Source organism: Erpetoichthys calabaricus, chromosome 1, assembly GCF_900747795.2.
Source record: "Erpetoichthys calabaricus chromosome 1, fErpCal1.3, whole genome shotgun sequence".
NCBI lineage: Eukaryota > Metazoa > Chordata > Cladistia > Polypteriformes > Polypteridae > Erpetoichthys > Erpetoichthys calabaricus.
Genome location: NC_041394.2, coordinates 325013242 through 325029517, shown reverse-complemented (window position 1 = coordinate 325029517; position 16276 = coordinate 325013242). Strand labels below are relative to the sequence as shown.

At 39.4% G+C, this 16276-nt stretch overlaps 1 protein-coding gene across 1 annotated transcript in view; it reads left to right on the top strand.

Annotated features, from left to right (window-relative positions):
* Positions 1 to 11589: 11589 nt before the first annotated feature.
* The window catches only part of tph2 (tryptophan hydroxylase 2 (tryptophan 5-monooxygenase)), a 195389-nt gene continuing 190702 nt past the window's right edge, over positions 11590 to 16276 (top strand). The window contains exon 1 of the mRNA XM_028818446.2: positions 11590 to 11707. Within this exon, the coding sequence (XP_028674279.1) occupies positions 11606 to 11707 (102 nt within the window). The 5' untranslated portion in view covers positions 11590 to 11605. The remainder of the gene's footprint in view (positions 11708 to 16276) is intronic.

Sequence of the window (16276 nt, the reverse complement as noted above, 5' to 3'; positions counted from 1 at the left end):
AAACAGAGATAAAACAACAATAATTATAGCATTCTTGTTAATAAGATTTCCTAAATAGAAAAGTCTTTAGCTGTTTTTTAAAACAGCCCACAATCTGCTGTGTTCTCAGGCTCTCTGGTAGGGCATTCCAGAGACATGGAGCAGCGGTTGCAAAGGCTCGGTCACCCATTGTATGAAGTTTGGTCACAGGGGAGCGAAGGCGGTAGGTGTTTGCAAAACGGAGGTTTCTTGTAGTGGATTGTAGTATAAGGAGTTCCTTAAGATATTGTGGAGCATTTCCATGGACACATTGGTGAGTAAACAAACAGAGTTTGTATTCGATGTGGAGATGGATAGGGAGCCAATGAAGTGACCGAAAGATTGGTGAAATGTGTTCATATTTCTGCACCCTCCTCAGGATTCTTACAGCACTATTTTGAATTTGTTAGAGCTTTTGAAGGCTCTTGCTGGGGATCCTGATGAGGGAGGAGTGCATTACAATAATCCAGCTTGCATGAGACAAAGGCTTGAACCAGCTTTTCAGCATCACAGAGGGAGAAGTAGGGACGGAGATTGGCTATGTTTCGGAGATGAAAGAATGCAGTTTTACAAAGGTGATGGACATGTGTATCAAATGACAGATGGGGGTCAACTTGACACCCAGATTTGTAACAGAAGGGGAAAGGGTAATGATACGGTCAGAAAAGGAAATACAATTTACAGAGGAACGAAGTTGATGGGGGGGGTTGGGTGCCAGTGCCAATTAAAAGATCTTCAGTTTTAGTGCTGTTCAGCTTGAGGAAGTTCTTGAACATCCATTGTCGCAATCTCATCCAAGCAAGAGGAAAGAGTTAATGGAGGTGTAAGAGAAGTCGAATCCAGTCTCACATAGAGCTGTGTATCATCGGCATAGCTATGGAATGAAACTCCATGCTTGCGGATGATGTGACCCAGGGGTAGCATATAGATATTAAAGAAGGTCGGCCCAAGGACTGATCCTTGTGGGACTCCACAGGTGACAGCGTGGGTATGAGATTTAGCATCCCCCAAGGCCACATACCCAGCCCTATCTGTAAGATAGGACTCAAACCACTCCAAAGCAATGCCAGAAAGTCCAATTATATAGTGAAGATGATGAAGGAGAATATTATGATCTACCGTATCAAATGCAGCTCTGAGGTCCAGGAGGATAAGGAGTGATGGAGAGCCCTGGTCAGCAGCCATCAGGAGGTCATTGGTGACTCTGACCAGGGCTGTCTCTGTACTGTGAGAAGTTCGGAAACCAGATTGAAATTTTTGAACTGATCCTGAAGCTGAACCAAAACAACCTTTTCCATAACCTTAGACAAAAATGGAAGGTTGGAGATTGGACAATAGTTTGCTATCACTTCAGGATCCAAAGAGGATTTTTTTTAAATGAGGTCTAATTTTTGCGGTTTTCCAAGGCCAGTGGGACTGATCTGCTCTGGAGAGAGTGATTAATGATATCAGCAATAACAGGGCTTATATCTGATACATTAGCTTTTACCAGAGGAGTAGGAAAAGGGTCCAATGAACACGTTGAAGGCCTCATCCTCTGTATGATGCCCTCAGCTTCTTTAACTGTGATACAGAGGAACTGGGAAAGGCAGCCCATTGGCTTTGATGTAGAAACATCCAGCGATGGAGGGCTGGAGGCAGATAATGAGGAGCGGATGATGTCCACCTTAGAGGTGAAATATTCAATAAAATTATTGCACTGCTCCTCTGTGAAATTATTACAGGCGTACGTGTGAGGATTGAGTAAATGATTTATCACAGGAAAAAAGTTGTTTGGAATTTCCAGGACTGTTGTTGATTAAATTTGAATAGTAATAATATCAAGTTGAGATTTGAATGTACCTAACGTCTACTCTCTACAATACTTCTTTATAATTTATTCCATGTGTCTGTGGTTTTTTGCTTGAAGACAAACTTTCTAACATTTGTGCAAAATCTGCTTTTAACAAGCTTCTTATCATGTCCCATACTCTTGTTGAAGACCTGATTGGGATCCACTTACTAATTCCATTCGTAATTTTAAACACATCAGTCATGTCACTTCTTAATCTCCGTTGTTCAAGTCCTTCAATTATTCCTCATACATCATACCTGCCAGTCCCAGAATCAACCGAGTCACTGTTCTCTGGATTTTCTCTAGCGCTGCCATGTCTATTTTGTAATATGGAGACCATAACCCATACACAATGCTTAAGATGAGTCTTCACAAGTGTGTTATATAACTTAAGTGTAACCTCCTTTGACTTGCACTCCACACATTGTGATATGTAACCTAACATTCTGTTAGCCTTCTCAATCGCTTTTGTGCCCTGGATATACATTGTGATGAGTCCAGTATGACTCTTTACACTGTACTTTCAATTTACAAACCTCCCACTGTGTATTTCATTGTAACCTTTATACTTTGTGTGTAATACCAATTTACTTCATGTAAATTTCATCTGCCCAAGCCTGTATATGTTTTCCACGTACCTCTGTTTTGATTCACCTGATTCTACAGTATCTGCCATTCCGCCATTTTCCAGAGTGTTATCATCTTCAGACTTGACTAGCTTGCTGTTTATTTTCCTACTGAGCTCATCTATGTACTGTATATTACATAAACATACAGTACAGTACTTTAAAAGAGCAGCAGCCCCAGCTGTGACCCCATGGGGCACCAATTCTAACACTTCTCACTATAACTCATTACTTCTTGTGTTTGATCCAGTTTTGCGCCCACCTAGACACTATGCCAGTCTTCTTAGTCACAGTTTGTTTAAGAAGAAAGCTTAAGCATGAGATCCTCTTCTCTAATGTAGTTTGTGTCTTCGTAATACAAGCCAAAAGGTCACAAATTGTTCAAGATGTGATCTCACAAGGCCTATCACATACAGTAGCTTATGAGAAGCTTTGTATTTTAGTACTTTGCAGGTGTTCATTCATTTGCTGGCTATTTGGAGCACAAGGAGCAGTGTACTGAAACAATAAGAAAGGCTAACAATGTTGGGCTATCTACTACTTTGTGTGGAGTCCATGTCAACAGACAGTCGTGTTTAAGCTGTTTATTAATAATAAGGCAGCGTGCTATTTGAATTAAATATATACAGTAGCTGTAGAGTTTTATCCACAATTTACTGTCCACAGTAGTGTTAAATGAGACTACTTGAGACTGTCTTTAATTCCATCTTGAACTGGTGTGTCAACAGCTCTCATTTTCTTTAAAGCTTTGTTGAAACCAAACCACGCACACATTGCAGTAGCCTCAAAATACACATGGCAGGAATTTAAAAGAGAAGCTACCTTAATAGGTGCCATGTACAGTACAGGGAAGGAAACCTGAACCGGTGACGTATGGCACAAGTGTTAGTTTAGGGCAGCATAAATGAATTTTACATGCAAAATGGAGAAAGTACCTATATTAGTGAATGGAGTGCTCAATGGGTCAATCAATATATTCTTTTTTTTATTAACCTCCCTAGTCACACAGCTTTCAGTGAATCACAAATAAGATGATTGTCTGAAATGCTTTTCTCAAAGTTACATGCAGGTCGCAGAAAACACAGCATCTTATCCTGCTTGGCAATGCTTTTGTATGTCTAAAACATGTGTCGCAAACTGGTGTGTTTTTCTATAAGTTTGTGGCTCTCTAACTCCATGTACATTTTTCCCTGTGGACTGGGTGGTAAGAGCATGGCTTTTTGGAGTAATAATCTGAATTAAATAATAAAAATAAATGCAACTTCAATTCTTACAAAATACAGAATGTGCTTTCAGAATAATCTGAATTAAGTAATAAATATGACTTCAATTTATACAAAACACAGACGGTGGTTTCAGAAAGCATTCAAACACCTTCACTTTTTGCACACTTTATCGTGATCTAGATTTAATTTTAAATGGGTAAGTTTGACATTTTTGCCACATCAATCTGCTCAATATACAAGACTGGCAAAGTGAAAGCGTGTTTACATAAAGGGTTGCAAATTTATTAAAAATCAAAAACTGAAATCTCTTATTCTTGCAAGTATTCAGATCCTTTGCTGTGACACTCCAGGTTGTAGTCAGGTGCCTCTTGTTTACTTTAATTCTCCATGAGATGTGTCTAGAAATTCACTGGAGTCCACCTGTGGCAAATTGAATTGATTGGACATCATTTAAAAAGCTTTTGCACAACTGGATTTGGGCAGATTATCCCATTCTTAGTCAAAGATCATCTGAAGCTCTGTTAGGCTGGATAGGAAATGTCTGCAAACTGCTCTCCTCTGGTCTCTCCACACATATTCTATGTGCTTTAAGTGTGGGCCACTCAAGGACAATCTGAGACTTGTCCCGAAGCCACACCAGCGTTATCTTAGCTGTGTGCTTTGGGTCATTGTTGCGTTTAAAGGTGAACCATTACCGCACTCCGAGTATTCTTGGGTAAATCTCTACAAGCTTTGCACACCTGAATTTGGGCAGTTTCCCCCCATTCTTTCTAGAACAGGGGTGTCCAGCTCCAGTCTGGGTGAGCTTCTGTGGCTGGTGGTTTTCATTCTAACCTTCTTCTTAATTAGAAAGCCGATTTTCTGCTGATGAACTTGTTTTGCCTTAGTTTTAATTGACGTGACTCTGACCCCTTAGTTTTTTATTTTTCCTTAATGAGCAGCCAAACAATAATGAGACACAAAACCAGCCATCACATGACCAGCTCACCTGAAAATAAAGAAAGGTGAAGGTCTCGGTCATATTGGTCTGCTCAGGTCAACAAAACATCTTGACGGTGGTCTTAGAAAAAAATGAAAATCATCTGTTGGCTCGTTTTTCATCTCATTTCTGTTTGGCTGTCATTTAATGAAGAAACAAATCAATTCAGAGGACTGAATCCTTAAAAACAGGGCTATTAATTTGAAGGGAAAAGGAGTTAATTAGCAGTGAAAACTGGTCACTGATTAGGAAAAGAGTTAGAATGAAAACCTGCAGCCACTGCGGCCCACCAGGACCGGAGTTGGACACCTCTGTTCTAGAAGATCCTTGAAAGGGAGGCAACTGTAAACTGCTGTTGTCAGGTATCTGCACAGATGTTCAATGGGGTTTAAGTCTGGGTTTTGACTGGACCACTCAAGGATAGTCTGAGACTTATTCTGAAGCTATTCCAACATTGCCATGGTTGTATGCTTCAGCTCATTGTAGTGCTGAAAGGTGAAACATCGCCCTCTCTGTATTTGGCAGCATTCATCCTTCCCTCGATTCTGACCAGTTTCCCTGTCCCTGATGTGGAGAAGCTTTGGAGCTGCCACCACTATGGTTCACCATAGTGATCATTTTAGGCGGTTGATGAGAAGTGCCTGGTCTTTACCTGACATAATGCTTGGAGTTCTGCCTAAAAGAGTACAATTTTGTTTCATCAGACCAGAGAATCATTTTCCGTGTTCTCTTAGAAAACTGTCAAATGCCTTTTTCCCATGAGTGGCTTCCATCTAGCCACTTTACCATAAATGTCCGATTGCAGTGCTGCTGAGAGAGTCTTCTTTCTGAAAGGTTCTCACAACCATTGTGTTTTTGGTCACGTCTCTGACCAAGACCCTTCTTGCCTGATTAGTTTGACCAGCTGAACAAGTCCAGGAAGAGTCCTACTGGTTCCAAACTTCTTCCATTTCACAATTATTGTAATCACATGTGCTCCTGCAGACACATAAAGCTTTACAAATGGTTTTATCCTCTTGCCCTGATCTGTGCCTCACTACATTTTGCTTGCAGAGATCTATAAAGAGGTACTTGGACTTCATGGCTTGTTTTTGTCCACACTTGCAATAGTGGGACCTTCTATACCAGGGATCCCCATCTCCGGTTCTGGAGGGCTGCAGTGGTTGCAGGTTTTCATTCTAACCCTTTTCTTAATTAGTGAGCTGTTTTTGCTGCTAATTCATTTTAATTGACTTGCTCTTGAAGACTCAGACCCCTTAATTGTTTCTTTTTACTTAATTAGCAGCAAAACAAAAATGAGGTACAAAATGAGCCAAAACATGACCAGCAAACTGTGTCCATCTTACAATATCTGAAAATAAAGAAAGGTGATGGTCTCAGGAATGCTGATCTGCTCAGGTCCCCAAAACATTTTAACATTGCTCCCAGAAAAGAGGAAATCAACAATTCTGGAAATGCCTGCTATTGCACAATGAGAGCAGCAACAAGCCATGGAATTAAAGAACGGGTTTAATTAACAAGAATTGGAACCTAATTAAGCAACCATTTTCGTTTACCTAAAAGTCCCTCATCATAGCATTATGTTAAAGTCTTCTTCCACTTCAGAAGACTTGTAGCCAGCTATGAGTCTCTAAGTCCTTATTTTAGAAATTGCTCCCCATTCTTTCCTGCGGATGTCTTCCATCTGTGAGATATTCTTGGGCTCTCTTCAAGGCTTCCACTCTTATTGTGGAGAAACAAGGGATGCCCACCATCCTCCAACCACTAGGTGATGCTGTTTTTTTGTGGGAAGCCAATACAAATGGTTTAAAGCAGGGATCGCCAAGTCTGGTCCTGGAGGACCACCGTGGCTGCAGGTTTTCTTTCTAACCCTTTTTTTAATGAGTGCCCTGTTTGTGCTGCTAATTAACTTCTTTTGAATTCATTTTAATTGAATTACTTTTTTAAGATTTGCTCCCCTGAATTTCTTCATTGTTCCACTGAATTGCTTCATTTTCTTTCCTTAAACAGCACCCAAACAGAAATAAAATGTGAAGTGAGTGAGCCAACAGAAGACCAAGTCAGGGCCTCAAACTCCAACCAATTTCACTCCAAGCAGCTGCTTAATGAGGTGCCAACTCTTGTCATTAATTAAACCATTTTTTTAATTTTGGTGTTTATTAGCAGACATTTCCAAAATTGTTGATTTTATCTTTGTAAGTGCGTTATTAAAATGTTTTGGGGACCTGAGCAGATCAACATTCCTGAGGCCTTCATTTTCTTTATTTTCAGATATTGTATGATGGACACCAGTTGTTTTGGCTCATTTTGTATCTCATTATTGTTTGGCTGCTAATTAAGGAAAAAGAAACAATTAAGGGGTCTGAGTCTTCAAGAACAAGTCAATTAAAGTTAATACAAAAGAAGTTAATTAGCAGCAAAAACAGGTCACTCATTAAGAAAAAGGTTAGAATGAAAACCTGCAGCCACGGTGGTCCTCCAGGACCAGAGTTGGTGACCCCAATCTGTAGTGAGGCACAGATCAGGGCAAGGGGATAAAACCATTTGTAAAGCTTTATGTGTCTGCAGGAGCACATGTGGTTACAATAATAGTGAAATGGAAGAACTTGAACTAGGAAATGTCTCTTGGTGTACATAGAATTAAAGACAATATACAAGGTACCATCACAACATTATTTACAATAAACACATATATATAAAACAATATAGTAAAGCAGAATTGCACTCCTGCCAGTAATATTAAGTCCTATATGAATTAAACATAATCTCTATTGAATGGAGGAGAACAGAAATCAAGACAAGACAGACAACTCAGAGATGGTGCTTAACCATAGTGACTGCAGTAGCAAAGAAACTGTTCATATGTCTTTAAGTGACTGTTAACGTTTCCTTGATGGTAATAACCGAAGGACGAAGGAAATGGTTGTCCGAGTGAATGTAGTCTTTGCAGATTTTCCAAGCTCATTTTCCTGACCTGTGATGCATAAAGGACTTCAATTGAGTCCAGTTTCAGGCCTACAATCTTTTCTGCTGTCTGAATAACATGCAGCATTTTATATTTTGAGTGAGCTGATGCTTCGATAAGGCCTGTTACATTTTCATCTCGGAAATGTAACTGATTCTACCCTGTTGCTAGTGACATCATTTATAACTAGGAGAGTAAGATATGAGGACTTTCTCCTAAAGTCCAACATCATTTCTGCTGTTTTCAGGGAATTCAAATTAAGAGTGGCCAGCTGAGATGGCAAATCATCCCCATGTTTGATCAGGCCAACCAGGATAGTGTCATCAGTAAACTTCAACAGTTTAACAGATGGGTCAATGGAGGTGCAGTAATGTGGCAGGAGATTTTTTCCATCCTAACACAGCATGTTTCAGCTATTCAAGTTTTGATTTATCCATCCTGAAAATGTTGCAGAACATCCAGACTTCAGATTTACAACAATGTTTCAATTCAGATTACTTTTGTATAGCACTCTTCACTGATCGAAGGTGTAGAGCACTGTGACAAGTTCACAGGTGAAATGCAAGTATAAATTTTACAAATGACTAATACAGAATTAGTACACATAAAGATACAAATTTGTTTAAACACACACAGGAAAACAACACGGAGACTGATTAGCAGAAATGGACACCAACAATATAAGGATAGGGAAAAAAAACTCCACTCAGCAGCATGTCTGAAGAAAATAAACCTCTGGATGGTCCACAGTCAGTTATACCAGACAAACTCAAACACAGTGACAGTCCTGGAGACCTCAGCCAATTGGCCTCCCTCCACTTCCTGGTCATTCAATAGCAGAGTTGGTTCAGGGCCAACCACCCTAATGACAGAATCTTTCCATATTTTGTCTTCCAGCATTCCAAGTGTTTTTTCCATGGACACGAAAGCAGCTTGGTGGCATCAAGTACCACAACAAGACACTGAGAAGAGAAACAGAGTAGATGAGGGTTAGTAAAAGTTTATAAGTGTTATATTACTTATATTTTTGTACAAACGACTAACAGACAGCGACACAGCAGCTCTAGTCAGGGTATGCTGGACTATAGTACTGTCAGTCCCCAGGTTATGAATGAGATCTGTTCCTAAGTCTGCCTTTAAATTGAATTTGTAGGTAAATCGGAACTGATACTTACAGTTCTTAGTTAGCGTCAGTTAGTCAAATGTTTGCCTTAGTGTATAGTGTTTATTTTACATTTCTATATATAAACACTTAAGAAACAATTCCAAATCCACTAAAACAGTTTAAACATAGTGATATAGATCATAATAATAAAAGTAATTGCATACACTACTGTACTGAAGAGAGAAAGAAAGAGTCTTTAATCTTTAAAATTGTTCTGATCATCGACTGACTGTCGCCTAACACTTTCTAATAGTCAATGGCGTTTTGCCATTTGATTATTTCCACTTTATTTTCAATTATTTTTTTGATCCACCACCAGTTCTTGCATCAGATTTACCCTTTTTGAGGCATGGTTACAAGGGTAAATAACAGAAAAATATGCACCAAATGCAAAGTTACACACTCAGCACAATGTGAATGGCCCCGTGATCCGACCTACTTCTTCGAACTGCCTAAGCTGGAATCCACACAATGTTGTCATGAGAGTCACAAAGTACTGTAGTGCATCCATTCGTTATAACGAATCGTTGCCTTTAACTCAGATTTTTAGTGTTTTAGGCTTTATGGCACTCCATTCTTAAGTCAGACGTTCTTAACTCAGGGACTGCCTAAAGTGAGTGTTCAGTCAAGTCAAGATTTAAAAGCTGAGACTGAAGGAGCATCTCTTATAGTAGCAGGTAGATCATTCCACAGCTTCAGGACCCTATAAACACAAGCCTGACCTCCTACTATTATTTTATTAATCTTTGAAACATCTTAATGTGTGCTCTGGTTTGTAAGTAATGATGAGTTGAGAGAGGTAAATAGGGATTTGGCTGTCTAAGGCTTTATGTGCAAGAAGAAGCCCTAAGCTTAACTGGAAACAAGTGTAAGGATGTGTGAACTGGAGTTATGTGTTCGTACTTTTTGGTTCTTGTGCTGACTTTTGCAGTACCATTTCAAATTAACTGAAAGCTGCTTAAAGCAGCGGTTCTCAAACTGTGGGGCGCGCCCCCCTAGGGGGGCGTGAAGTAACATAAAAAGGGGATGTGAAAAAAAGAAAACAAGAATCGAAAATATGAAAAATACATCTATTGAAACCAAAACAAATTAACTTAATAAAATATGCATCTATGATACATCATTAATTAAAAACGAACAAATTGGTATTAGTGGGCTCCTTTCAAAAAAACGTTAGGAGGGCACAATTAAAACTGTTATGAAAACTCGGGTCCAAATACTTAAAGGTTGAGAAATGCTGGCTTAAAGAATGATTTTGAACTTTTTTGTTCAGGGATTGCCTTTTAGTGAACACAAGAATAGAGACTCTGTCCTGCAGGTCCTTTATTTGTATGCTGGGTTTCTTTTTTCACTTTTGGCATTGCTCATTGTATGCTTGCCATGACGTTTGCAGATGGATTTCCTCCATTTTTGGACTGTTTGACTTACCTTCAGTTCTTTTCCATGCATCTATTCAATTATTCTTCTAAGGTCCTCTGATACTTCTATTGGTTCTTCACATGTATAGACGTATCTCGAGTCGTGCCGACTAATCTTTCTAATAGGACAGGGCATCTCCAATTAATCACATGTCCAATTCCAGTCCGTGACAAGTCATAATCATGGTGGGTCACCCACTTTCAAAAGCCTGGACTGTGAGTTTGTAAACACTGTGGTCAGTATTGACAAGATGAGGTCCAATTCTTTGTGTATATTAGTGTGTCCATGACTGAGCAATTAATAAGGAAATCCAGAGAATTCCGTGGAATTCACAACCTTTATGTGTGTATGATTATATTCTTGATTTTTTTAATTGAAGTTGCAAGAGTAAATAAACCATCCATTGTATTTGTTTTAAATTAAAAATATGACATACACTGTAATTTATAATCTGCTTTGCACAGATGATCCCAGGAAAGACTCCATAAGGCTGCATTGGAGACAACTGGTTTGATAAAGACACATAGGAGAAAAATGGACTCAGTTAACATTTCCACCACCTAATACCAGATCAATGAATTCGGCTCATTGAATAAACTTTGTTTACTTTAAGCAATTTTTGTCAGAAATCAAATACTGTATATGGCCAGGATTTAATAAAATGCATAAATACAAACAACTCAATTCAATGAAATATATGGCCAGGATTTAATAACATGTATAAATGTCAATTCACTACATTAAACTGTCAAGACTGTACATTTATTTCCCTAATTCTTTGCATTAACGTATATAAAGATAGTTCACTTCAATTCCATTCACTTTGTATTTCTTTTTTACAAATTATGATTGTCTGCGGATGTGATCATCAGTCCTTCGTTTAACTGAATGATTTTGCCAGCAACTTACCTTTTTTGTCATTCCAGCTGATACCTTTTACTTGGAAACATCTTTGAAAAGCATCAGGCTTCATTGACTGGCCTTTTATGATTAAATACTATCAGCCGTGGCAATTTTTAAAATTTATTCTCTGTATGTATTTTAAATCTAAAGACTCTGAATCTTCACCATTCTAGTGATAAACTCTCCTCAGTTCCCAGACATATTTCCGGAACATTCTCAGTTCTCATTGGCAGTAATTGCTTTCTTCTAAAAAGCAGGCAGGGATTATCTGTCAAGCAGCCTCCTGATTCAAGCGAGAGGAAACTCTGCTTATCTTGATCAGCTGGGATGGTATATAAAGTCGGGGCAGGGGGAGCACAGGATAAAGCAGTGTGGCTCGAGGCACTGGACACGTTAGCAGCTGTTTGACATTTCTCTTCTCTTTTATTTTATTTAAATGTGTAAAGGTGTGATTACCTGCTGTGGTCAAAATGCAGCCAGCTATGATGATGTTCTCCAGCAAGTACTGGGCAAGGCGAGGATACTCCTTGGATTCGGCTATGTTTGATGACGGCCATCTGGGCAACCAAACAGTAGGTACCGATTCTCTGTTTTAGTATTATGGGATGGAAGGCTTCCTAAAAGAACTTGAATTGTGTGCAAGTGTGGGGAAAGAAACCCAAAAGTATGGCATGCTTTTTAATGGGCTGAAAATCGTTTGTGTACATTCAAGAGGAGACAGCATTCAGACGTCTGCTGTTCCTTATCATGTACTTGTGAAACAATAAAATAGAATAAAATAAAAAGGTCAACCAGAGTTTATGTACTTAACATTATTAAGTCTCCATTGCCTCCAGAACTCCTTACACACAATATGGATTTGTCATCAACATTTTCTAATATTTCTAGCTGAACAAACATTTTTACTTAGGCTTCTTGTGAATATTCCATCATTGTTTGTACACACAAAGACACACACTTAGAGTAATTGGCATAAATCCAGTCACATACTCATATATAGGTAGGCAAGCACTAGATGAGTGTGTAATAGATAGATCTGAAAGGCACTATATGATAGATAGATAGATAGATAGATAGATAGATAGATATTTTTTATTTTAAAATACCATTATTGTATCAAAAACTATAAAATTATATCAAAATCAGAACAATTTGAATTCAATAATTATGTATTATATGAGAAACAATTACTGTATCAATTAGAATTACAAATTACACTGATCTTTCTTTAACATAAACAATTTAAATAATTGTTTAAAGAAACCAATTAATAAATTCTTCTCAAAAACTTCTCATCCTCACCAATTCAGCACATATTTTCAACTGATCACTAATAAACTTCTAAGCTCCCTTCTCTACACTACCTCTCTCCTCTAACTCGTCACACATTTTCAGACCGCTTTAAATGTTCCACTGCAGATTGCTATTTCCAGTTTTACAGGATAATATAAATTTAGGGGGCCTAGACTCCATGTTTCTTCTGGGACAGCACTGTTTTCTGACCGTATGTCCAGATTAATAACTGAAATATAACAAAATGTCCCATTTTAAACATGTTTGCTACTTAATAAATATATATTGTGACCAAAACATCACTCGACAGAGCTATACCAATGCCCACAAAACTTTGGTTTAATTCATGTATGATAATGAGCTGAAAACTCTGATTGATTAGTAAGTTGCATCCCAGTTTGGGACTTTGAAAATCTGGTCACATATCTATCTATCTATCTATCTATCTATCTATCTATCTATCTATCTATCTATCTATCTATCTATCTATCTATCTATCTATCTATCTATCTATCTATCTACAGTGCATCCGGAAAGTATTCACAGCGCATCACTTTTTCCACATTTTGTTATGTTACAGCCTTATTCCAAAATGGATTAAATTCATTTTTTTCCTCAGAATTCTACACACAACACCCCATAATGACAACGTGGAAAAAGTTTACTTGAGGTTTTTGCAAATTTATTAAAAATAAAAAAAATTCAGAAGTCACATGTACGTAAGTATTCACAGCCTTTGCTCAATACTTTGTCGATGCACCTTTGGCAGCAATTACAGCTTCAAGTCTTTTTGAATATGATGCCACAAGCTTGGCACACCTATCCTTGGTCAGTTTCGTCCCTTCCTCTTTTCAGCACCTCTCAAGCTCCATCAGGTTGGATGGGAAGCGTCGGTGCACAGCCGTTTTAAGATCTCTCCAGAGATGTTCAATCGGATTAAAGTCTGGGCTCTGGCTGGGCCACTCAAGGACATTCACAGAGTTGTCCTGAAGCCACTCCTTTGATATCTTGGCTGTGTGCTTAGGGTCGTTGTCCTACTGAAAGATGAACCGTCGCCCCAGTCTGAGGTCAAGAGCGCTGTGGAGAAGGTTTTCTTCCAGGATGTCTCTCTACATTGCTGCAGTCATCTTTCCCTTTATCCTGACTAGTCTCCCAGTCCCTGCCACTGAAAAACAGCCCCACAGCATGATGCTGCCACCACCATGCTTCACTGTAGAGATGGTATTGGCCTGGTGATGAGCGGTGCCTGGTTTCCTCCAAACATGATGCCTGGCATTCACACCAAAGAGTTCAATCTTTGTCTCATCAGACCAGAGAATTTTCTTTCTCATAGTCTGAGAGTCCTTCAGGTGCCTTTTGGCAAACTCCAGGCGGGTTGCCATGTGCCTTTTACTAAGGAGTGGCTTCCATCTGGCCACTCTACCATACAGGCCTGATTGGTGGATTGCTGCAGAGATGGTTGTCCTTCTGGAAGGTTCTCCTCTCTCCACAGAGGACCTCTGGAGCTCTGACACAGTGACCATCGGGTTCTTGGTCACCTCCCTGACTAAGGCCCTTCTCCCCCGATTGCTCAGTTTAGATGGCCGGCCAGCTCTAGGAAGAGTCCGGGTGGTTTCGAACTTCTTCCACGTACGGATGATGGAGACCACTGTGCTCATTGGGACCTTCAAAGCAGCATAAATTTTTCTGTAACCTTCCCCAGATTTGTGCGAGGTCTACAGACAATTCCTTTGACTTCATGCTTGGTTTGTGCTCTGACATGAACTGTCAACTGTGGGACCTTATATAGACAGGAGTGTGCCTTTCCAAATCATGTCCAATCAACTGAATTTAACACAGCTGGACTCCAATTAAGCTGCAGAAACATCTCAAGGATGATCAGGGGAAACAGGATGCATCTGAGCTCAATTTTGAGCTTCATGGCAAAGGCTGTGAATACTTATGTACATGTGATTTCTCAATTTTTTTTATTTTTAAATAAATTTGCAAAAATCTCAAACTTTTTTCATGTTGTCATTATGGGGTGTTGTGTGTAGAATTCTGAGGGGAAAAAATGAATTTAATCCATTTTGGAATAAGGCTGTAACATAAGAAAATGTGGAAAAAGTGATGCGCTGTGAATACTTTCCAGATGCACTCTATCTATCTATCCCTCCCCTCTGTTGTCAGCTAGCCCTGTCAAATTTATTTTTGATAATCAATACTTTAGGTTGCTCCTGGTTTGTTCATATTCATTTTTGAGTTGCATGTCTTTTTAAACTTGTGTGCATTTATGTTATGTGGTTTACTACTGTAATGTTAATTTTTTTATAGTTGTAAATGTGTGTAACTGTGCTGAACCTGTCCTCTGTGAAGAGCCCTGTAAACCAGAGGTATGCTCAGATTTGGTAGAATGTTGAAATGTTATTGCTATGATGAAAAGTGAGAAAATGTAATTTATTAGGGTATTTATTTTTTGCTTAAATTATAATTTTAATGGAGCCAGCATGGTGATACAGTCAGTAGCACTGTCCCCTCATGCCTCCAACCTCTGGTCATTTCCACCCCCCCTGTGTCTGGGTGGGTTTTCCTTCTCGATGTTAAAGGTGTGCAGGTTGAGTTGGCTGGTGATTTCATACTGGGCTGGTGTGAGGGGTGTGCAATGGACTGCTGCTCCACTCCATCCAGACCTGTTACCTGGCTTGGACTCAGCATTGGCTCCACATTATGAAAGCGTGTAGAGTGCTGCATATATAATGTGGCACACAATCGTGGCTTGCCCATACCCGAAGAGAAGTGGTAGGGAGAATCTGCCCCGACCCACCAAATGATCAGCCAAAACGGACAGAGTTACAAAATCATTTGAATGTAATTAGCAGAACGTAATCAGAGGCAGCATTTATTTTTTAACCAATTAATTTAATTTGTGGTCAATATCACATAGTACAGCCCTTAAGTTCCTTAGTTTATTGGCCACATCTCTTACGGCACTCCAAAACAGCGGCCGTCAGCAAACAGCCAGATGGTCGCCCTGCGGTTTCTGAGGCAGAGGTGTGTGTGCAGCCAGCGCCCGAAGATGTGTTGGGCACAGCTGCACCATCAACCCCTGGATTCACGTCCTGGGCATGGGGGTCTGTGTTTGTAATATTGTCTGAAACAGAATAAATAGACGGTGGGCTGTTACTCCTGCAACTCGCCTTTGATATCTGACCATTTCTTTTTATTTCGGGCACTGTGCGACTTTCTGAACTTGAACTTTCAGGTGTCTCCGCCACGCTGTATCACTTCATAGCTTCCTTTTGTTGCTTATACCACTGCTTAAGCCAACAAATAATATCTTTTTCCTTGCCTCCACTTCACATTTGCTGAAATTCTTCTTTTTTCCACGTGCTTTTGCCATTGTCTTTTAACAAAATACTGAAGAGAAGGGTCTATTTAAATTGATTTTTATTTTCAAATATCGGAGGAGTTGGGGTGGGGCTGTAGGCGCATACAAGGGCATTACATTTCACTTTGGGATTTACTCAGGGGAAGTGTGTGGAAATTGGCATATGCACAGTTTTATGCATCTAGATTTTTTTGTGCGTATACACATTTCCAATGTTGTCCATACGCAAGTGTTTTAGTGTGAATTCTACGCACGGTATTATATATGTGGCCCCTTGTCTGGTTGCTATGGTCCACCTGTCGGGGGTCTTTGTGATATGAAGATTCACTTAGTGTTGCGCTAGTAGCCCTGTGTCTGAGATTATAGATTTGAACTGTGAACAAATGTTGGTTCAGGTTCTGATTTTCTGGTAACTACTCATAGTTTTCTACGTCTTTGTTTAATTTTCAGCCTTAGCATTTTGGCTCTGGTTGAATTGTTG